This window comes from Centroberyx affinis, unplaced genomic scaffold (assembly GCF_046629955.1).
Source record: "Centroberyx affinis isolate AG114_WGS23_722 - 3 ecotype Tasmania unplaced genomic scaffold, CSIRO-AGI_Caff_v1 ptg001860l_1, whole genome shotgun sequence".
Classification (NCBI taxonomy): Eukaryota; Metazoa; Chordata; class Actinopteri; order Beryciformes; family Berycidae; genus Centroberyx; species Centroberyx affinis.
In genome coordinates, this window is record NW_027280238.1 from 81,740 (window position 1) to 106,588 (window position 24,849).

Sequence of the window (24,849 nt, forward strand, 5' to 3'; positions counted from 1 at the left end):
AGGAACTAAGCTTAACGCTGATGAACTTTATATATTTACTTATAAGGGTACAAAGTTGATCCTGAATACAATTTGAAGGATTGCATTGTCCCCATGCACTATATGTGAGGTCCTGTTGTCCCTGTCCCATGTACAGATACAGTATGTCAGTATGTAATGTGTTACTGTGCAAGTTGTCAATGTGTGTCTGCACCAAAGCCACCGAGACAAAATATCATACATTTATTGTACTTGGCAAATGACGTGATTATGATTTTAAGGGTTTACGTTCATCAAGATGATCATAAATCAAGTGGGATCAGTAAACGTTGCTCCCCTGTTAAAAGTCTGTTATTACAGCAACCTGATTTGCCCACTACACCGTTTTCTATATCTGCTGCCAGGATCAGACGGGGGTTAAACAGTGCGACCCTTTTTGTAGCATATGCTTCCAAAAATGGATTTATGCTGCCTAGGACTGACTGTAATAAAGCAGTACATGTAGACCTTGAGATTCAAAGGAGCGTTCGGCATTTGCAACTATTTTCACAGATTATGATCTAACATTACTTTCATCTGCCCCTAGTAAAAAATGCAGAATGTGGTCTTAAATCTGTCTGTGGGACAGGCCTAACTGCAGCCGTATTAGATTGTAGCTATTCTGTTGAGACAAATGTTGATCAGCAGCAGGAACAATGTCAGAAACAACATGTCCTGGGCATGTGACTGAAAAACATACAAACTCTGTCTTTAACAGCAACATCCTGACAAGAAACCCAGTGATTAGTGGTTTCATCTTAAGAAAGTACACACTGTGTACTGCAGTTTTTAAGTACATCCCTTTCTAGCATTTATAAACCACATGTGAGGGAGAACAGAAACTATACTGTGGCGTATATATAAAAAACACAGCCATCCAATTGTTCTACATGTAACTGTGATTTAACATTAAGTCATAAATCTCCCTTGGGTGGCACCACAGCCCCCGTTTGTAAAAAGTGACCACTGTGAGTTTTAGGAAAGCTGGAAAACCCCTGTCTGTCCTCAGCGGCCCTGACAAAAGCTTCTGTTCAGACACTGCACATAGTAATGAAGTGGGTGTCTGAACACATCAAAGGGTCAGTGAGTGTGTGAGCGTCTCAGAAAGTTGTATAGTCTTAGTATGGGACCAGATAAATCATGACATTACTGATCGAACACCACCATCTGCTGTTGACTTTCAGTATCGGGATTTTTAATGTCAGTTTAGTTAGAAAGCAAAAAAAACCCAGAACAAATTAAAATACCATAGTGTTTTATTTAAATATGCATTTGCACATCTGTGGTGCCACACACATGTACAACATAACAGGAATAAACTAACATTAGTCTGGATCTGACAGTAACTGAGATTCATGATGAGATGATGTCAATGTCCCTATTCTCCTCCTCTGTTCTCCCAACAGATTTCACAGCACTGGATGCTTAGGTTATAAATAAAAAATAAAAAAAGTCATCTTTTAAATCACTCCCTAATCCCCATTTTTACAGTCATACAATTTGTTTTTACTTATCCAATTAGAATTTTATTTGCCTGTTTTATTATTCTGGCTAACCTTTTACTCATGTCTGGCATTTTTATGGTTTTATTTGGTTTTATTTAACACTGAGTTATTGTCTGTAGAGCACTTTTTGAAATGCCAGTCAAAATAACCATGATTACTCTTTCTATTTTTCAGTGAATGTCATGAATGAGCAGCGTAGGTTCAGACACAGGGAGGAGAGCTAAACCACAGCTGTCCTCTCTTCGGTTCTACCTTGGACAGGCGAAGTCGCCATCTTGTTTCTCTTCCAGGTAACTCGGGTTCTTAGTTTCTCAACCCAACACCTTTCTGTCTGGTGACGGGCCAGCAGGTGCGTGGGTGGGCATGGCGTCTTTGTGGCCTGTTTGACAACCTCAGCCTTAACGATGTGTGACTGTGTCAACACATCAGTTACCACTCTGCCTCTCTCTCTCTCTTTCTCTTCATTACTCAATCCCGAAAGCAGGAGGAGAAGGCATGGAGGCTCAGTCAGTGTATTGCTTTACTTCATTCACTGTTTTGCTGGTTTTTTACCTGGAGAGGGGAGATCACAAGTTAAAAAGTTTGAAATATAACTGAAAGAGGGACTGGGGAGCTGTAATAGGTGTGGTAACACAGATTGTGAAATAATCTGCATTACTGTTTTTAAGGTTTTTCTGTTTATGTGCCTACTGTCTCGCTATGTGTGGCAATTAGATATTTTCAGGAAGGGGTCGGATGTTTTTTGAATGTTTGAGGCTCCCACCTGCAGCCTGAGTGTCAGCTAAACATTTTCTTTAGTTTAGAGAAGAAGCCTCCCTCCTCCTCCTTCTGCTGCTGCTTGTCCTGTCCCTCCTCTGTGCTGGTAGAGCCTGCAGCAGAGCCTGCAGTGCTGCTGCTGCTGCTGCTGCCCCCTCCTGGACACAAACACACACTGCATCAGCTCAACTACTGGAACTACTGCTGATGGCATCATAAGCCTTCAGTGTATTGGGACTGTCCATCTCTGACTCTGTGTGCGTGTGTGTGTGTGTGTGTGTGTGTGTGTGTGTGTGTGTGTGTGTGTGTACTAGTGTTTCCCCAATAAATTGTGCTTGTCAAGCCTCGAAAACAGCCTTTAGCCCATGCAACACTAACATTCTCCATTTAAGAAGAACAATACTAATCCTATTTTTTTAAGTGAGCATATCGCTGCTGTCGGGTAAAAAACCTTTATTTCCAAAATGTCAACTTTTCATAAGCTAATAAATCTGTCTGCTTTTTAGCCTGACCACCATGCATCTTTGAGTTTATGCAGTGGGGCTTGAAAGAATTTTCTCAACCTATAGAGGAACATTTAAATCCTTCAGTTGAAATGAAATCCCCAAAATTAACCTGACTATTCACTTTGTGTATTCCAGAGAAACACTGGAATACACAAGTAAGACATCAGCAATGGCAAGACAGAGAGCCAATGTATGACAACGAGAAAACGTGTGTACTGGTGTGTGTGTGTGAATTAAATAGGCAGATCCCTGGTAAACCTGGTCTGACCTGCAGAAGGATCGACTCCGTTGACGGTCCCCGCCACGTCCGTCTCCTCCTCAGCGTAGCTCAGCATCAGAGAGCGCTGTCTACGGGTCAACTTCCTGCAGGAACAGGAGGCCATGAGCAGACACAATGACACGACACAGAACTGAGTCATACTGGATTTACAACAGGGGACAGGTGTATGATATTTACCAGAACAGAAGACAGAAGTCTGACTCCTGATATTATTCCATAATGAACCAGTACTGTTTGCCTGTCCTAATCCTAAAACATCTGTCATAAACCCAGACTGAATCAACTTTAATCTGCACAATGTCAGCTATGCTCACGTCAGCCTTATTAACACTGTTGTTCAGGTTCTCTGACTTACATGTCAGCTTGTTTCTCTTAGAGTTAGGTATAGTAGTGTCACACCCACCGTTCATTCACAAAAAACTTTTCTTGCTGATTTTAGGTTTATGATCTTGCATTCACACTGCAGGCAACTTGAGACACCAGTCACCAGTAGTCCATTCATTTTAAAAGCCCTGAGACAATTTGGCTGATATTTACATCAGTGGCAATGAAAAGATGGCTGACATTTTGGGCAACATCACCCATAAGCAGCAATCACACAGTGGTGTGGCTGCATGAACCTCTGAACCACTAGTCTATCGCTGCCACACCAGTAGTGCTACATTTATCAATCAGCCAGCTCAAATTGGCCATTGGAGAGAAGCCAGCAGTAGTGGAAAACTTTCATTCCATTTACACGCCCTCTGTAGTTGCACATAGTATAAAGATGTTGATTTAAGGTGCAAATGGTGCAGTCGAATAATTTTGTTCCTCTTTCAATTGAGACTAAAAATTGTAATTGATTATCATGATCACAATATCTGCCAAAATAATCAGGATTGTCTTTTTAGTCTTAATCATGTAGCCTTCGCTAGCAGTCTGAACATATGGTTAGAATGTGTGTGTGTGTGTGTGTGTGTGTGTGTGTGTGTGTGTGTCTGTGTGTGTGTCTTACTTGGGCACTCTGATCTTGATGTGAACATAGTGGTCTCCGTAGCTGTAGCTGTTCATCCTGCGAATGCCTTTCCCCTGCAGCCGGATCACCTGGTCAGCTGGGCAGCTGGGAGGGATCTGGAAACACACACAACACAACAAACTATGGAACAGAGAATAGACAACAGAATTTTGAACAATACATGAAATCCATATTACCATATGGTTACAGAGAGACACAGACAGACACACAAGGAAGACTTTATAGATTCATTGGCACCAGTTGGCTGAGAATTCCTAATAGGAAGAAGTAGCACAAGGGACAAAACCAGCATACCCAACTTAAGCACAATTTTTGTCCCTCTGTGTGCTTCCTTAATTGAGTGTCTCTCAGCTACATTTTAACTTACCAAAGAGCAACGTAATTTAATTTGGCAAAAAAAAATCATGCAGGGGAATTTCCACCATCATCGATCTTCCATGTATCTGCCTAATTGCCCAATCCTCATTGCAACAAAACACAACTATAATATTTAAAGCTATATAGAGAGGAATTTTCACTGAAATGTAAAACTTCAAAATAAAAATAAGTGCTTGACAGACAGACAGAAAGATACTTTGTTAATCCCCAGGGGGAAACTGGGGAATGACATATGGTCTATATGGTGCAGCTCTCTTGCTTGCTCACCACTATACTGATGGTTTCGTAGAGGCCCTGGGCCCGGGCTGTGCCCCCCAGGACGGCCTGGGCCACAGAGATCAGGGCGTCAGAGTGGATGTCCGCTCCGCTCCGCCTGAACACCGGGCTCCTCTGGACCTGCAGGAAGACATATCAAACACATCAAACACACTTTCCAAAACACTCTGACAATCTTAGTGCAATTATCCATTTGTTCAATTGCTGGCATACCACCTTAAAAGCTCCAAAAGAGCAGGAAAATAATGAAAGAATTCTAGTGAGAAAATCTGTGACAGACACAATGCAGAGCAAACTCACCCTGAACGTAATGAGGATTTCTTTCTTCCCTACTGACATGCGCACTGTCTGACCATCTTCCACTCCTGGAAGAAAATATCACAAAATATTATTTGGCCCAGTGAATTTTCCATTATATCAAATCCATTTAAGTTTTAGTTTTAAAAACCTCAGCACACTCTTAAACATAGGTGTACATGCACAAACACACACATACACACACACACACATTCATCAATATAGTGGAACGTTAAAACTCAAAATGTTGCTACTTGTGAGAGTTGCCAGGGTGAAAACCTACCAGCAGGTACCGGCACAGTGACCGTCTGCCTCTGCTTGGTTTGGCCTGAACCTCGGCACAGCGCGCAGGGCGTGGTTATGATGGAGCCCCTCCCACCGCAGCGCCGACACGGGGAGCGCATCATGAAGGGACCTGTGTTGATTGACTCCTACAACAGACAGAAAGAGTATAATATGTAGTGGCTGGCTAGTGGCACAGGAGAACTGTATGGTAAAGGCCTGATAGGCCAAAAAAGGCAGGGCTCTCCTAAGGGCTGATTCATACTTCATGCGTGGCTAGAAGTGCAGGAGCCGTCCGTGTACATTGATGTTCATGCTTCTCATGACAACCATGCACCTGAAAACTCTTTAGTGGCACTGGAGGAAATTTCATCTCTCAACACCCCCAACAAGAAAATAAATAAATAAATCAGAATCAGAAAGTAGTTCTGCTTGCTCTTTGTTGAGCTGCAGCACCATCCACATTGTTTAAAATTTCACAACATTGTTCGCAACTCCATTGCAGCTGTTTTGGGTGAAATTACGTAATTTTGACTGTGCACACTCAGTCATTTCCGTGTGAAGCATTAACCAGCCTTAAGGGGAAGAATTAGAGGCACACAGCAAATCTACGGCAATACATATGGCCTTTAAACAAGAATGACATATCGTTTATCCATCAAAATCATGTAGAGGTTTGTTCCTCGTCACTTTTTTGGGGACAGTAGGAAGGTTGACAAGGAAGCAGTAGGAATAGGGGAGACACCAGAAAGAAAGATAAGACAGGATTTCATGTCAATCAGGCGAAATGTGTTTGGGTTGTGTTTGGGAGTCATGGGTTGGTGTTTCTTGTTAGCATTTACCATTTCATGTCTCTTAATAAGAAGACAAAGAATGTAATGTGACAATTTATTGATCCCCTTAAGGAAAATCTCTTTTCGCCTGCCTCCCTTACACAAGGAGGTCAGAGCAAACGGTGCTGGTAGGTAGGTAGTGCTGGAGGGTTTTGTTTCTATGACAACATATCACCACTCTAACCACACTGGTGACGACACCAGCGCCTTCAGAAAAAAACGCTATATGGACACTCAGCCTTACTCTCCGCAGCACCCTGCTGCCACCTCTTGCTCTGTAACTCACCATGCCAGTGCCGTTGCAGTAGTGACAGTGTGAGACCTTGGTGCCCGGCTCGCTGCCCTTCCCGTCACACCTCTGACAGGCGTCGTCAATGTTCACCGTCATCTCCTTGTTCACGCCCTTTGCTGCCTGGGTAAACGTAAGCTCCATCACAAACTGTGGAAACACACAGGGAGAGGGAGAAATTACATACTTCAATACATTTAAACAGTTGAGGTTCATTGTTTGCTGCGTTATATTACCACACAATACATTTTACATACATATATACAGTATATATATATATAGATACATGCAGGTACATTCAGGTACTTGCAGGGTACAGCTAAGATGCTGGTGATGCTACCAGTCACTTTTAATGCCGTTAGCTTAACAATGTTAGCATTCTTACAACGCTAACAAAAAAAAACATAGATATGTTTACAGCAATAGCAAAACTTGTGGTTTGGTTGGGGAAATGTGCATCCCCATTGTTTCTCATTGGTTCATTTTTTTTTTACCACTTCTGCATTTCAATCTATTTGTCTGCATTAGACATTATGCAATAATCCTGCCTGGCCTAACCTCAGGTCTTTGTTCAAACATGCTGCGGAAGTCTCCAAAGCCCCCGCCTCCTCCGAACTCTCCAAAGATTTTCCTGAAGAGTTCCTCAGGGTCGACGTTCGCCCCTCCGGCCCTGTAGTACTGCTGCTGGCCTGCCGCCCCCCCACCACGGCTGGGGTCGAAGCCCGCCGCCCCGTACGTGTCATACTGCTTCCTCTTCACCTCGTCACTCAGCACCTGCACACAAAACAGCAGACCTGGGGTGAGTGTGAACAGCTGTGACTCCTAGCCTCACTTTGCAATTTGCACAAAACACACAGGAGAAGGTCTGAGAGCAGCTCAATGGTTTGAGCGTATAAGGATGGTAGTGGGAGGCTGCCTAGTTCACTGATTGCTGGTTTATACTGCTAAAGTGTACTTTACCAATATGTACTGTATATGTGTGTTTGTCTGATCCAATGGTGAGTATTACAATCTATCTAGAATTAAACAAAGATACTACGGTAAAACACACTGGGCATTCCCTTGCTTTAGGTTCCTGTGGTTGTATCTGCCTTTGTATGAATAAACTACACACATAGGCTACATGTAAAGGCCCTCTAACAGTGCAAAACGTTTAAATGCCAGCATCCACTCTTGCCAGTCCAGCACATCTTACCAGACCTTAGATCGGGCCCAAAAAAACAAGCCCGACCCGACCTGAGCCCGTGCACGTTCTGTCTGAGCCCGGCACGGGCCCGTCCCATTGGCTGCATTTATGGGCCCGAGCCCGGTTTAAAACCGAAATTTTCGTAGTAAATTGGCTGTTTATAAGGAAACTAATTCCGAGTTGTTTGAATGACAAAAATCTGTTCAGAGTTACGTGCGGGATCTTACTGAACAGCCTACTTCCTCTCGCAAAGGACTCGCAAAGCGAGTGGTGCCATAGGCAGCGAAAACCCGACACTTAGCCTACATTTCAAATCGTAACCTTTGACTGACTGGTGATAAAAACATAATTGACACAAGGAATTAACAATCAGACTTTGCGGATTACAGAGAAATTTGAATGACAGAAATCTGTTCAGAATTACGCACGGGATCTTAATGAATAGCGTCACGGAAGTGAAACTTGTTTCAGTTGGTTCAACAAACCTGAGCAGCCTTTGCGCATGCCTATATAGATATATATAGTATATACCCGGGGCCTACATATAACATTCTGATTATCACACCAAATAGCTTAGCCTACTCCCCACCCCAATTATTAAAAAAAAAAAAAAGACATTATATGTGACCATGAGACCGGCCCGGGCCCGAGGAATGGAGGGGAAATTCCTACCCGACCACGGCCCGGGGTTCAGGCAGAGAATCAAACCTCTGCATCTTACTGTGGAATACGTCTGGAGGACTGAATAACATCGCTCCAGGAAGCTGCTCATCTAAAAGCACTAGATCCACTGTACTTTAAATAAACTGCAGAGGGAATTATGATGTTCTTGTAAATATTATGCATGATGTTTTGTACCTCATAGGCTTCAGCCAGCTTGGCAAACTTCTCTTTGGCCTCCGGGTCGTCTGGATTGGTGTCCGGGTGGTACTTCTTCGCCATCTGAAGAGGGACAACCAAAGTTTAATGAAGACAGACCAAAAAGTGGGAGGAAAGATGACTGCACAGAGTCGGAGAGCGTCAGATTCACACTGATACAGTCCTCTTCCTAAAGGCATCCTAAAAGGCCCAGTTTCCCAATACACTAGGTGTCTATGCCTGCTCACAATCTCTTGTTCTACTATCAAAACCCTTTCATCCACTTTCCATTGCTCTTCACTGTTAACAATGACATATTACTAAGAATATTTAGGTGGGTAGACAGCTCAAGCTCCTTAAAATAGTGTGTTTCTGACCTGGTAGTAGGCCTTCTTGATGTCCTTCTGTGTTGCAGTGCGGGCGACCCCCAACACTTCATAGAAGTCCTGCTTGTTGGCTGAGAGGCTGCTGGTGTGGAAAGAGTGGCAGCCAATGACATGGGGACATCTCACCCCTGCAGAGAAAAAGATCCATAAAGGATTTATAAATCATGACTTTTATGTGCAGTCAAACTGCAGTAAAATATATCTGCAATAGCTTAGGGTTGCTGTTTTGTGTGCACAGCACCAAGTGAATGTTGTGGGAAGCTGGTTATCAATCCCACGGAGCGCATTAAAGCATGAGCAAAGTAGGAATGAGCGAAAAATACAATTAACTTAGCTTGGTTGCATTTAGGCCCTCAGCCCTGCATTTAAGCACTTTGTCAGGAATGCCCATGGCATTTTGGACAGGCTGTTATTAGGAAGCTCTGAGCGAGTCTGTTGACTCTTTTGAGCAGCTCCTAAAAACCCACTTTTATAGGCTGCCCTTTTAATGAAAAGTGGTTATATGGGATTCTTCTTTTTATTTGGTTATGATTTGTGTGTATGTACGATTTTATGTGTGTATTTTGTGTACAAATGTGTGTATGAATGTTTGATGTTGCATGTGTTGTACTATAAATGTGTTATTTTAAGATGACACATTTAAGTTGTTTTATTACAATGAGTCCTTTTATGTCTTTTCTTTCTTTTTATTCTCTCTCTTTGTGGAGCGCTTTGTAAACTGTGTGTTTTAAAAAGTCAGTATGTCACAATAAAGTTTTACAGGCTTACTTACTGATACATCAGTGGCAGTGCCAGGAGAGTGCAGGACAAAGCTACAATCAAACACCCCGGCTAACAGTCCTGTTAGCTAATACTTGTGGTAAATAGGCAATATTCCTTACAACAGTGGTTCTCAACGTGGGGTCCGGGGACCACCAGGGGTCCTTGAGGGGGTTCCCGAGGGTCCCCAGCAAAAGATGAAATGTTAAACTTCACCATTATCTCATTTACAAAAAGCTAACACCATTCGAGAATGTGAAAGAATGACTATTTTGATCATAGTTTCACTGTTATCTCTCTACCTACAATCCAGATAATCATGGGATTCTGGACAAAATCATATGTAACAGTAACAATACTGTCAGATTTGGGTCCGAGAGACAAAATCTCATCAAATGGGGGTCCATGGCCCTAAATTAGGGGTCCTTGATACGAGAAAGGTTGAGAATCACTGCCTTACAACATATCCTTTTGTACTGCATAGTCAGTGTGCTATGCTGCACCCACAGTGCGGTATGTTTTGTCAGGTTTGGCCAGTTTGAGGAAAGCTGCTGGCAGACTTACATGCTTATTTCTGCATACAGCAACTTACACAAACAGGTACTATGTAGCCATGACAGGGCCAGTGCGGTACTGATTTACACCAGTAACGTTACAGCAAAACATTATCAGAGGACAGTTACATCATACTTAGACCAAGGCTACTGAGCCTGGATGAACTGTAGTAGCTAGCAATAGTTGCTATCTCTAATTTGGCATTAGCATTAGCACATTACAATGCCTGGATGAGTGGGATTTGACATTTAAAGGGACCAGGCATAAACTAAAGGGGCTGTAACAGCTGCCGACCGTTGATAGCTCTAACTTCACCTTGCTAGTCAAGTTAGCGACCCTCCTCTCTCCTCTTGCTAGTATCATACCTGTCAGTCCTCTCAATGTCACGGCATTTCCAGGTCTCCAGGAGCTCCGGGTGTCCGCTATCCTACATCGATGTGTCTTCTGTATCGCAGCTGCACAGCCTTCTCCATGTCTTACGGGGAAAAGCGGCAAACGAGCCGGACGGTGTCCAGAAGAAACTGCCGTTGAGAACCAGCGTGTTGTGAGCCGGGCAGCGGAGGACGCCATTTTCGCGTCACTACTGTCAACGGTTAGCGGTGATCTGCGCATGTGCGAGTTCTGAAAAAATAAAAAATAAAACGACGATATGCAAAAACACAAGTTAGATATGGGTACATAACTTCAAGTAAGCATTAAAGGAAAAATATATATGATATTTTACTGTTAATTAAAGGAAAGATCTATTTTCACTTTTGGTGGGTGGGGTCAAAGGTCAGGGTCAGCTACAGAACAGCATCAGCACCCCTGGATCCATGGGGCGATGCTGCTGCTCACATATTCATCAATTTAACATGTAAGAGCTGTTGTTCTTCACTGATGAAGTGTCGTTTTGTGGCAGTCCCTGAGTAAACCACTGGAATGTCCAGCCTCTAAAAAAAAAAAGCATATGGCCCCTAGGCAAGTGCTGTAGCTCAGTCTATTCCTTCTCCTCCCTTCTCATCAATCATCATCAAACTCTTCTTCACTCATGCGAAGAGCGAACTTATTGTTTAACCAGTGATAAGTGACACAGCAAACAAGGGTGGGAGAGAGCCTTGTTGTCGGGGAAATCAGACTCATCTGCACCCCATTAACTTCTGCCTATATATTCTGTAGAAGCTGTCGGAGGAGCATCTGGAAGGATCCACAGAGCTGTACAGCCATATACCATGAAGGCACCCTTTAAATACTCTGTTAATATACTTTTGGACTCATTCTTGAAGGGGGGGGGGGGGGGGGGGGGGTGTTGACAATATCACCAGTAATGCATATTGACATATCTAGAGTTCGATTTATCTTAGTACCAAAATAAAAAAAAATGGACAGAACCAGATGCTCCTGGACAGTGTCCATCTTTCTGTAAGAGACTGAACAGCATCAACCCATGGTGGTGAATATGGAGTCCAAGCAGTGCTGTGTACTGTATGGTATGAGTAAACTGAAAGAGTTATGCACAAATAATGCACAGCCATCAGTCATGCATTAATTAAAATCATTGAGGACAACATAAAGTTTCCAAAACAATGTGGTCCATTTATTAGCTATAAACAATATTAAAAAGTAATAAAGACCTAGCTTTAAACTGAAAATATGTGCAAATGACTTTTCACAGAATGCAGACTTCTTTGACAGAAATAATCTGCAGAAGTTATATTTGTTATCTGTGCTGTTGTACTTTGAGTCAGAATTTGTTTTCCTTCATCAGCATACTGTGAAATCTATTTGGAGGATGTTTTTATTTCAAATTTCAGTAGACTATCCTGTGGGACTGAAATTTCTATATCATAACATTGTATTGCTTCCATAGAGATAGATTTTTGTTAAAGACCACTACTCAAGAGACACTAGATGGCGTCACTAAACTATGAATGACATTGATCTCCACACTGCAGCCTATTGTACTGAGAAAATTGGACTTCCTCTAGTTCTGTAACTGACTTGTATAAGCATTTGGTAAGTGCTGATACAAATTGATAAAATGACAATAATGATAAAAATGCTCAAATATTCAAGAAACTTGTTTGCCTCACAGCACCAGTCAGATTCTAATCTCACAGTCACAACAAGGACTGTGATTGGTCGTCGGCCTCTGGGTGTTAGGGTGAGGGTTCAAAGGTCAACTGAAGGAGGAGTGAGTGCAAAGCTCCTGTGCATCAGTCAGAGGTCAAGACCAGGTCAGACCTGTTTTGTGCAGCTTGAAGATTGAAAATGACTTCATTACACGATGAAGTTATTCTTTCCACAAGTCTCACCTAGTGACTATACATGCATTTCCTCTTACACATACATATTTACAGAGGTGTTGTTCCTGTCAAGATGACCCATTAAGGTACATAGAGGTTAGAGAGGTGTAAGTTGTAAGTTGTATAGACATAGAGGGTCGGTCTTATGCTGGAATGCAGTAAATCAAAGGTATAGAGGTTCGTTCCTATACAGGAGTACAATCCTTACATGCCTATTTTTATCTTTCTTTTGCCCTTTTTTAATGTTATTTTACCCACCAAATTCTTACTTTTGCTTGTATTTTAGATTTTTTTCTTTTGCTTGCAGTTGTTTTCATCCATTAATTTATTTATTTATTTTAAGTGTAAAGTACTTTGACTTGCATTCTATGTATGGTGCTATATAAATAAAGTTATTATTATTATAAATGCATTTCCTCAGAGAAATCAGGATGTGGGTCAGAGGATTGAACCGAAAACAGTCTGGTTATTGGTCTGCCTCTTTGCTTGTAGGCCGACCTGCCGCTGAAGGTTGATTGTTACCATCCCATCAGTAGTCACTTAGCCCAATCGGTTCTCAAACTTTTTGGCTCATAACCCCTTAAAACAAAGTGAACCCCTGAATGGTTTTCCCTTTGATGAATTATCAGAGGCCCAAAGGCTGAAAACCATTCAGTATTTCTAAAGAAAAAAGTTAAAAAAAAAAAAAAAAACTGAAAGAGGAACAAAAAAAGACATATTAAATCTGTATAGTAGAAATATGTTTTTCATATCCCATAAATCATCTTGAGACCCCCCAAAAATTGTCTCATGACCCCCTGGGGGGTTCCGACCCCCAGGTTGAGCACTACCGACTTAGCCAACAGCTCAGTTTAGATGACAGCTGGACTGCATGAGGTTATCCTCCATGTCACAATGAGTCTTCAAGGACCAGATCATCACAATAACAGCAGCAGGGTTTGGGGTTTGAGTCCCACTGCAGCCACATACACCCTACTGAAATAAGTTATCTTCTGTTAGCTGCCCATGACCATTCCTCTTGTATTCCTCTTCAATTTATTTTACAAAACCAGAGGAACAGAGTCTTTCTATTGACATGAGGAGAGGATGCATGACAGACTAAAGCCTAGGAGGAAGATCAAGAGTTTTATGTCACCAGTTATGTCAGCGTTTACGAGGGGGAACAAGCTGAATGGATGTCAGTGTGTGTGACCTGATGAAAGAGAGGCTCACGCTCCCTTTCACTCTCCCCTTCTTTTTCCCCGCCATCTCTCTCCCTCTCTCTCATTCCCCGCCGTCTCCACGGCGACCTGCAAAACAGCATCCCAGCTGTGTGTCTATGCGGAATGCATTACCAGAGGAGGCTGACATTTGCCACTCAGTAATGTAAATATCACCGCGAGCAACAAAGGTTCTCCTCTCTGATTGGGCAATGCATCCTTAGCCCTAATGATCCTGGCATCTTCTCCTATCGTCGCTTCTCAAATTCAGCGGCTCCAAACTAATTGGAGTATTTGACGCACAAAATTGTTTGACCCGTTGCTGCTTATCCTCCAGTCACTCTTAGCTTTTTTTAATCTGCTCTCTCTCTCCTAGCTATGGAGATCCACGCTATGGGGTCAAGTCGTCAGGTCAGTGGGAGTATGGGAGGTGGGGCAGGGGTGTCAAACTTTGGTCAATTCCTTATGCTCCAACCCCTCCACCTCCACACACACACACACACACACACACACACAAAGCCACGCCCTATTACTCCCCATTGTGATGTGATAAAGTGCAGAGTTCAAAGCGGCATGACACCTCCTAAGCGCTCCGTCGACGCTTACGGCGGGTCTGCGGTTGTAATTAGTGTGTTGGGGTTATGAATGATAGCAATAGAGCTCTATATATCAGCCTGGCTGTCAAACACTGGGGCAGCTATTTCATACCTCAGGCTAAAAAACACGCACACACACACACACACACGGAGTAACACAACAGGACTGACCCAGTTTGCTCTCGTGCAGCTCACACAAAAGATGACCACCGCGGGGTAGAGGGATGCCTTTTTGCCACAGCCATCGCACTCTGCTGATCAACATTAGTGTACATCACTGTGCATGTTGACACTGAAACTGGACATAGTACTCTGGGTTTGGCGAGGGTGTAGCATTCCTGTAGTTCCCTGCATGTTTCATGGGGGGGGAATTAACACACAGGCCCAATGCTGGTCAGTTTTGACTATGGCTATAAGTTTGTTTTCCCTACCAGCACTTTTGCAGGTAACAAGCCATCGGTAAGATGTCCTATTCTGTTCTAAACATCATATTTGTTTGGTGAAATAGTGAAAATGGCTCATGAATTTTGGGATTAATCAGTCAAACCCTTGTTTCACTTTCCTCCCATCCAACTGGATCTGCAAAAAAAAGCTTTTCAGCAAGAGCTTTGTTCCCTCTGTCATTACAGCTGTCAGAAAACTGCCTCAATAATATAATTTTGGCAAACTTTTCTTGTACATATATATATTTCATATGCATATCTCTAGTGCCAATATGTCCATATGTGCTGTGAACTGTCATTGTCTGATATTAGCCTACTATTCTGTATTGTTTTCCATGTTCCTGTATTACTGTTCAATGTTAATGTTTCCAGGCCATGAAAACGAAACTTACTCTGCCTACCTACCAACTGCAGCCAGTGGACATAAAAGGCATTACTCTGCTCTGAGTTTGTTAACATACTACTGCTGTCCATGGAGTGAAAGCAAGGCACCCAAGAATGATAAAGTTCCCTGCAGCCCTCCCTCCCTCCCTCCCTCCTCCCCACCCTCTCCTCCTCCCGCCTGCTACTGGTTGTTTTGATGGAGGAGGTGGGAATCATGGGATTGTCCCCTGATGAGGTCGCATCCTCCCCCCACCGCCGCTGTGACATTTTAATGTCACGAAAAGCGTCAGAGGGAGGGAGACCGAGAGAATACACAGAGGAATTTTTATTTTTTTATTTCGTAACACTCCGAACATAATCAATTTGTGTGTTGCTGCTGTGGGCTTGTGTGTATGGATCAATGGGAAAGTGATCTCACAGCCATAGAAAACTCCTCCTTAACTTCAACACTGTTAAACATGCAGACAGCTGCTTATATGGCTCGAGGGCAAAGCATATATCAACAGTGAGGGAGAGAGAGGGAGAGAGAGAGAGAGAGAGAGAGAGAGAGAGAGGGAGAGGGAGAGAGAGGGAGAGGGAGAGAGAGAGAGAGAGAGAGGGAGAGGGAGAGAGAGAGAGAGAGAGAGAGAGCAGAAGTCAAACCATGTCCAGCATGACACTCCACACTCCTCTCTGTTATGGAGATGATGGGACTGTTATGGTTACAGACTGTGCTACTGAACTACTGACTAGTTTTCTCTACTTCCCTTCTTTCCAAGCCTGTGTGTGTGTGTGTGTGTGTGTGTGTGTGTGTGTGTGTGTGTGTGTGTGTGTGTGTGTGTGTGTGTGTGTATTGTTCTGTAGCCAAAGAGCAGTAAATGCGCGAGTAACGAAACTAAGAAAAATAGAAATAGAAGAGAAACGTTATCTCCTTTTAGTTATTTTTACTAAGTATTGTTGATATTGAAACGGACTGTATACCATTTAATAGAACTTAATAGTAGAAATTTTACTGATATTAAATGTAAACCCTAGTCATAACCTTTGACCTCCAAAACACACAAAAAACAGCTCATTGCTTTTTTGCCTTTTACGGCAGTTATGTGTATGTGTGCATGGATGTGTGTTTGTGTGTGTGTGTGTGTGTGTGTGTGTGTGTGTGTGTGTGTGTGTGTGTGTATCTTCTCAAAGATCAGTGTGTTCTCGTGTGCAGCTGTGCCAGTCAGTGTAGCCGCCACAATGTTCAGATTTTCCTCTGCAGCTCTCCACTTGTACCTTCGTCTTTCTGTTTGTGTGCACTTTGTCCTTTCTCCTCGCTGAAGCCAGACTGTAAAAAAAGAAAGAGAAAGAAAAAAGTTGAAACCCTTTTCCCTTCAGTTCGACACACTTTCAATCTCTTGCTCCATCATCATTCTCTATTATTGCTCCTTTTCCACTGCATTGTCTCCAGCACTAAATATTGTAGTGTTATGGGAATATTCTTGCACCTATTATCTGACTATTGATTGCTTGCATTGTTGCAAATTTACAGCAGGAATTTGATTTTATTCTACTGGTGGACATATAAGTGGCTCTGGATAATAAACACTCCCTCCTTTCTCATCACTTTCATATTTCACTTGGAGACTCCATTCATTCTTTTATTATCTTTTACTCATTATGCGCAGCTCATTTTCTGTGAAGGGACATTTTTGTACAGTATGTTGAGTGTTATAATGTGGTATTGTATCTACCCAACTGTCTGTGGGTGGTCAACTCCTTCATTTAATAATCCCAATTCGCGTTGGGAGTATTGTGATCACGCTGCCCCTTCCAGGCCCTCTTTCTTTCCCTTCAGTCACATCATTTTCATCTGGCTGCCTAAGCCTGGCGTAAAATGCCAATGAAACAGTGATGACCTCATGTGATGAATCATAACATCAAATCGCTGGACGTGTGGAACTCAAGCGTGTGAAAACAAACACACTGTGAAAGACTGGGGCATATACACATCATGGCTTGAGGTCGATGTTTTCTCTTCCATCGGTGTGGTTATTTTGAATAATGGGGTTTAATGCGTTGAATGTTTTCGGAACAATTGCAAACACGACGCTGTTCATCCAAGGCCCGGCCATGGGGTTGAGCTGTTTGTCACTCAGGATCTGAAGCCTTGTGGGTGCAGAGCCATGAAGGGTTAGTCATTTTTTGGGGTGGAACACTGGCTGTCATGTCAGTTTTGTACTTTTATATATGAGGCCTTGAGATACGTAACAACAATACAGTTTGTTTTTTGGGATAATGAAGTTACAGTGTAGTCCAGACTTGGATTAAGCGGTAGTTGCAAATTTGGGTAACACTTTACTTTACAATAGCCTTGTTCCAGTGTATAAACCTGTCTAACCTATGGAAAAGTACTGTAAGTACACAATACGACTGTGTAGGTAGGCTACTTGATAACAGTCTCCCTAATACATAATGTACTTACAACGGTGTAACACCCCATTCAAATGCCTTCATTAAAGCAGTGTTATTACTTAATTTAAGTTTAAAGCTACAATATATAACTTTTTGCCTTGAGGCATCAAAGTGTACTGCAAGTCCCAACCTCCTCCTCCTCCTCCTCCTCCTCCTCCTTTGGCCAAGTTCCCACTGCAACACCTGTCATTCACCTTGATAAGCTGTGTGATGAACTCTGAGATACTTGTTTGTGCGCTACTTGTTTACTGCGTAGAAAATGTAGTAAACTGGCTAGAATGCTGTCATCTCTCTCAGATGGCGTTTCACTTTAACTTCACTTGAGGGATTACATGCCCCTCTGTGGGTTGAGAAATTCTACAAGCCTTGGGTTTATGAAACTTTTACAAAACCAAATGAATAAAAGTTGACATTTTGGAGATACAAGGTTTTCACCAACAACAGTGATATCCTATTTATTTGTTGTTAGTTTAATGAGAAAAAAAAGTTCATGTTAAAATGCTTGTTGAGTAAAATACTCTCTGCACGATTCCCATTGTTTCAGTTGAACAAATTGAGCAGTGGAGTGACTTCCCTGACAGTAAAAGAGAAATAGATTATATAACTGCTGTGGCTACTCTCTTGCTACTTGTTCAGCATATTCCCTGAGTCCAGCAGAGAGAAAGGCAGTCTTTGTGTGGCTATATTAAGTCACTAATCTAGAGAGTCAACAGACGGAGGTTTTCTCTGCCCCTGCGGTTCTGTGGCGGCAGCTCTGTTTGGGTGACGGCTGCCATTGAGCCTGCCCGTAAATGTCTTTGTGGTTTTCTCTAATTCCCTTCTTCCCAAGCCTCTGTGTGTGTGTGTGTGTGTGTGTGTGTGTGTGTGTGTGTGTGTGTGTGTGTGTGTGTGTGTGTGTATGTAACTGATGGATATCTGCTGCCCCAAATGAGAGGGTCTCTCCAGTGGTAGGACTTTGGGGTTTTTGGCCCCGCAGCAAATTACTGCCACCATGTACTGTGGCAGCCTTGTGTGTGTGTGTGTGTGTGTGTGTAGGGTGTGTGTGTGTGTGTGTGTGTGTAAGAGAGAGTGAGAAAGAGAGAGAGAGAGAGAGAGAGAGTGTTAGGCTTAAAATGATGCACTGTGTAGCTTTGTGAAGTCATTAGGTTTGAGAACGATTAAATTGCAATTAATTGATTATTGATTAAACTGAAACACCTCACTGACATCAGTCTCTATGGTCTTCATTCTGTCAGGCAAAAACAACTAGAAACTCAACACCACTGTTACACCTATGATTCAACCAGTGGTAGAATCTGGCGTACACACACACACACACACACACACACACACACATACACACACACCCATACCCAGGCTTATCAGATGGAGAGGTCACTGGTTAACATGCAGGGTTAGAGGTAACAGCTCTTTGGGTGGTTCATGACCTCTGAACTAGCCAGCTGAAACCGCAGCCTCAAGCCATCCAGCCTTGTAGTATCACCTTTAGTTTTCAGCCTTTTTGACGGGTGGATTTTAGGTTTTTGTTTTCCTATTCTGTTTATTTGTGTTTGATAGCAACCAACCCAGCTATTTTGTAATGGAAACTCATGATCATTTCCCCCAAATTAAAAATCGCCAATAGACTACAATGAATGAGAACCATTGTGGAGACTTTATGTAAAACCTGTTATCTTTCTGCTGAAAATCCAGCCTTCCCCCTTCTCTCTCTCTCTCTCTGTTTATCCCTCTATCGCTTTACCAATCCTTATCCCTCTCTCCATCTCGGCCCTAAAGCCCCTGAAACAACATCTTGACGTCTTGCGGTTGATTGTTCAAAGCTTTTTCCAGCATGCCAGTTGGGCTCTCAAGACTTCGTAGGAGAATGTTTGTGGTTAGCCAACTGGTGGTTTCCACCAGGAAAACATTTTTCATATTAGCCGATAAAAGCCTTTGATAAGTGGTACGTACCGTATGCGGATATACACACACCGCCACACAGTGGTGGAAAGTAACTAAATACATTTACTCAAGTACTGTACCTAAGTACAATTTTGAGGTACTTGTACTTTACTTGAGTATTTCCATTTTATGCTACTTTGTGCTTATACTCCACTACATTTCACAGCTATAGTTACTAGTTACTTTTCAGATCAATATTTTATATTTAAAACATTTGATCATCTTTATAAAATAACTATAAAATAGCATTGTTATAGATTAGACTACCCAAAAGTATAGCTAAATTGTTAAGATTAGCTTCATGTTGACAACTTTAAAATGCTGCTTACATATACAGTACATGTATGTCAATAAATCAGTATTAATATTCCAATAATTTATGAAAAATATAACTCTCTAAATGGGGACAGTTTGCATAATGAGTACGTTTACTTTGATACTTTAAGTACATTTTGCTGCCAATACTTATGTACTTTTACTTAAGTAAGATTTTGAATGCAGGACTTTTACTTGTAATGGAGTATCTTTACATTGTTGTATTGCTACTTTTACTTAAGTAAAAGATCTCAGTACATCTTCCACCACTGCCGCCACACCACTGTTTGTGTGTGTGTGTGTGTGTGTGTGTGTGTGTGTGTGTAAAGATACAGTGTAATTGCCGCCGTATGCATCTGACATTTTGCGTGTAGTTGCTTGTCTTTGTGTGTGTGTTCATGTGGGTAACAGTGGACCAAAGCGTCTGAAGCCATGTGAGGACCCGGGAGAGGCCACCCACTCAGAGACCCTGTGGACTGGGCCGTTGACAGACATTCCCAGTACTCCTTACCCAGTCCAGCCGTTTCCCGGCCAATTTGGACCGCTGCACCCTGATCCTGGGAACAGGCTGTACCTGCACTAATGAGCGTGTTCACTGGAGTGTTTACATAACGACTCTTAACTCTAGTTTGTTATGTAGTTCATAAAATAGTTTTAAACCTTTATTTATCCAGGGGAAGCAGACTGGGCACCATGCTTGTTTTCAGCGCCACCCTGCTTCATATTCATGTAGATCCACACATTCACACCTGGGAGCTGCCCAGTAAAACCACAGACTTCTACTGTTGGACACTGAGCAGCTCTACTGGAGGTTGGGGGTTCACTGCCTTGCTCAAGGGAACCTCAGCAGTGGTTGTTGGGGGAAGAGAGAGTGTTTCTTATTTTCTTATTCCCTTTCCCCACCCAGACTTCTAAATGAATCTGACACTGCTTCTGCTATTCTCAACAAAACAACACATGCACTATACTGTATATAAACCAATATAGAGTACAACCTTACACAATAAATTCACTAGTAATTGCATTTGGAATTTAAGCAAAGCCCAGAATTAAATCTATCTGTGATTTTGTGTACAAAATAGATAACAGCTAAGATAATTCCTAACCTGCATTGCCCTCTTCATTTCGTCGAGACCGCAGGTGTCTGACTTTATTGTGACAGCTTCACTTATTTTATTATGCCTGGTGTGTTTTCTAAAAAACAGTAATAAATCAGATTAAATCAAATGAGGTATTGTGCAATCAAGGACGGAACTGGTATGCTGGGGAAAGGGGATTTTCTGTGTGCCTAACCGCATTTGGCTGCACAGCATGTAACTTATCACCTGATAATGCATATCTGATCTGCTGTGGATGTGGAAACTGCATGTTAGTTAATCATTCGGTTTCTGTGATGTTGCTATTAGTGGTAAAGCCTTAGTTTGGCTCGAGACGTTTCCTCTGACTCACTGCAGCCATCAGTGTTATCTGAGGGTCAACTACCACCACCCTCTCTAATTTGTAAAACTGTGTGTGTGTGTGTGTGTGTGTGTGTGTGTCTAATTGGCTCAAGCGGACCGCTCCCATACTTCTACCTATCCATTTCCCAGGAAGTCTCTATCTGTGCCATCAGCTCTAACAAAAGGTCCTGCTGGTTCTTCACACCACAGGCCCAGGTGAAGCTGGGGGGTTCGCGGCTCTTTGTCACCCCAGCCCTTAACAACCTGGCCCAGCCCGTCGTTTCTGACCTCCCCTCCCCTCAGGTGATGGTGCAGCTATGCAGGGCAGCGGCCCACCTGAGTGCAGCCTCTGGCTATAAGTCAATGACCGTCCCACTGTTGACAGAGGAAGACCTTTCTTAGATTGTTTTCATCTGCGTCTGTGTTTGTCCATCCGTCCATCTGTTAGCAGGATATCTCAAAAAGTTGGGCACGGATTTGCACAAAACTTGGTATGAAGGTTGGTTATGGGCCAAGGAAGAACTGATTAACTTTTCATGTCAGTTGGCCAAATAAAAAGGGGGCGTGGCATATCAACAAAAGGTGCATAACTTCTTTACGGGGTGTTGTCAGACATGGCGGAGGTCTGTGCTCTGAGCACATTTTCTAGTTGTTTAGTGTCTTTTTATGCTATTTGTTTTTATTCAAGTCATTGTTTTAATGTTATTGGTGTTCAGCACTTTGTAACGTTTACAAGAAAAGTGCTATATGAATTATTATTATTGTTGTTGTTGTTACTCAAATCATTAAATTTATTATACACAGCTATACACAGCTTTTTTTAGGTTCCAGGTTCATCATAAAGAAAAGAGCAACAAAAGAGAAACAAAAGTGTAAAATTGAATTTGAAACCCTAGAGATAAATCATATGAGGCCAAGGTGTGCATGCATGAATGTGTGTGTGTGTATGTATGTGTCTTACTGTCTTCACCTCCTCTTCCTCCCTTTCTCTTCTCCTCTCCCAGAGACCACCAAGGCTCTCAGGTGTCTCTTCTTTATCTTTGGGAGAGGCTTCTGATTTTGACAAGTTCACTAAAGCCCCCCCCCTCCCCCACCAAATCCATTAGCGAGGGAGTCAGCGAGGGTTGAAAGATGTGTGTGGAGGGGAGGAAGGTGGGAGGACGAACACGGTTGAAAACACACAACTTGGCAGGATGTTACTTTCTCTGTGAGTTGTTTTGTCAACAGGTGAAGCTGTAATGGCATACTTGACTTATGTTGCTCTCGTTTAAGCCTTATCACTGCTCACCGGCCCGTGTGAAGAACAGGGAAAAAAGGGAAAGAGGTTGTCAAGCAGGCGGATGTGTGTTGGTGTGACAACACTTTCCCCCTGTCACTTTAAATACAATTCTGTGGCATGATTCAAACATGCCTGCCTACCAATAATTCCTCCTGTTTGACCGAGTGTGAAAATGGGATGGAGACATGGAGTCGAGCGTACAAAGGGGTTAGTTATAGTGATAAAGTGAGGAAATACAGGCACGCTAAGAAGGCCAAATAAAAGAGAGCCAAATGGCTGTGAAAGGAAAAGAAGACCGAGAGTCTTTTACGATGTATTAAGCAGTTAAAGATGCTTGAATGGCTTTCTTTAGTTGTCTTATGTTAAAGAACTGCCATAATCAAACCGTTTTTATCATTTATTACCAGAAAGAGTGATCCCCTAACTGGGTTATATCTGCTGTTGTTAGCTGTTTTGAACCATTCCCCTCTCATCTCTATGAGAAACTGAATTTCATATCAATTCCACTACTTTCTCCCCTTGATTTTTTCCTACATATCCCTAAAAGAAGTCTTTGACACAGCTGGTTCTTGTATTTTATTGACAATCGATAGCTCTCTGCCAACTGGCACATTGCCTTCTGTTTTTAAACTTGCAGTTCAACCCCTCATTAAAAATGAAGTCCAGATAACTTGAATACCAACAACTACAGGCCTATCTCCAAGCTTCTCCAAGGTTTTAGAGAAAGCTGTTTCACGCCAACTAATGGCTTTAATGAATCAAAACAACATTTTTCAGCAATTCTAACTGGATGTTAACATAGTACTGAGACTTTCCTAATTAAAGTTAGCAATGCCTTTCTTTTAGGAGCAGATTCAGGGGAAAGTTACATTTGAATCCCTTTAGATCTCAGTGCAGACCATGCAATTTTAATTGACCAGCTCAAATTCTGGGTTAGCATCAAAGACACAGCACTGAATTGGTTCAGCTCATACCGCTAACACAGAGCATCTTCTATAACTATAGGGAACTCTTCTTCTTCTTCTTCTTCTTCTTCTTCTTCTTCTTCTTCTTCTTCTTCTTCTTCAGCAGCAGCAGCAGCAGCACACAAACAGTATTTTTTGGACCCCCAAACAATTGTTTATAATGAACTTGGCACACAATCAGCCAATGGGAAGCCAGCTGCCAGAATATTGGTTGTAATTTTTCATGCTGACTTAAGCTTTGATAAACAGTTAAAGAGAGAGTGGTGCAATTTCCAAAATTAAGCCATTCTTATCATTTACTAATCTTGAGAAATAGAGTTTATTACTATTATAAGGTGACAACAATGAAGGGGTTCTTAACCTTTCTTACTTTTATATTTTGTAGATGGGCTGGTTGTTTTTCTTCATGAGACACTTGTCACAGTAAGAGAAAAACAAGTTTACATTTGTCATTTATTTTCCATAAAATGTCCTATTGTTAGTTGTACTCACTGAAGCCACTGGGCGCAGCTAGCTGCTTTGGTCTTAATGTGGAACTCTAACAGTGATGCAAGCCATGAATAAGGAATGAATGTAGAACGTTTTTCCCTAATGTGACAAGTGTTTTATGAAGAGAAATAACCATTGTAAATTCAAATTGTCAAGATATCCCTTAAATGACAACAGATGTTTGAAAATGAAGAGGAGGAGAGGAGATGAGAAAGAAATTGGGATGAAGAGAAAGAGATCAAGGGTCATGACTGAAGGAAGAGCAGAGGATAGGAGGATCATGAGTGAACGTCAAGGATGAGAGGAGAGGAGAGGAGATCAATGGATGAAAAGATACAAAAAGATGACAGAAGACAGATGAAGATGAAGACTTATGAGGAGGACTTTAGTGGCCAATTTAGATATTGTCAGGTGAAAACTCATGTTGAAGTTGAAGGATCACACGGTCCACTATGGGTTGAGAAAATTCTACAACCCTTTTAGATAAACTTAAAAATGCATGGCCATCAAGCAACAAGCAAGGCTGTATTTCTTAGTTCCTGAAAAGTTAACCTGTTGGAGATAGAAGGTTTTGTCTGACAATTTATCTTTCCAGAAATCCCTCCTAGATACACCAGTGCACAAACCCTACATGTCTGTTTTTCTTCAGAGAGGTCAGAGAGCAGTTTGATACTTTGGCAATCATGATAGATGCAACACCAGCCACCCTCCAGCTCCCAGCTGGAATAAAATTTCCTGTCCGTGGATCAAACCAGGGAACCCCCCGGTTATTGGTTTGCCTCTGTACCTCTAGGCCAACCTGCCGCCTCGATGTGCAGAGGAGAAGGAGAGCGGGAAAGGAGGATGAGGAGATGAGTACGGAGGGCTATCGAGAAGTTTTGATGGCACGGATCCCAGGTTCA

At 42.4% G+C, this 24,849-nt stretch overlaps 1 protein-coding gene across 4 annotated transcripts; it reads right to left on the bottom strand.

Moving 5' to 3' along the window:
• Positions 1 to 1,256: 1,256 nt before the first annotated feature.
• LOC139653061 (dnaJ homolog subfamily A member 3, mitochondrial-like) lies at positions 1,257 to 10,749 on the bottom strand. Of its 4 annotated transcripts, XM_071530013.1 has the most exons (12): positions 10,545 to 10,749; positions 8,857 to 8,993; positions 8,480 to 8,563; positions 6,994 to 7,209; positions 6,433 to 6,585; positions 5,315 to 5,462; positions 5,035 to 5,099; positions 4,726 to 4,854; positions 4,060 to 4,175; positions 3,054 to 3,148; positions 2,287 to 2,437; positions 1,257 to 2,075 (listed from the first exon to the last, which is right to left on the bottom strand). In XM_071530013.1, exons 1-11 carry the CDS (start codon positions 10,747 to 10,749, stop codon positions 2,301 to 2,303), a joined length of 1,485 nt encoding a protein of 494 aa, XP_071386114.1. In that variant the 3' UTR covers positions 1,257 to 2,075; positions 2,287 to 2,300. The 4 variants fall into 4 exon arrangements, with proteins under 4 accessions (XP_071386114.1, XP_071386117.1, XP_071386116.1 ...); XM_071530016.1 differs by lacking the exon at positions 2,287 to 2,437; XM_071530015.1 differs by lacking the exon at positions 1,257 to 2,075 and having other exon boundaries at positions 2,301 to 2,404.
• Between the last annotated feature and the right edge of the window lie 14,100 nt (positions 10,750 to 24,849).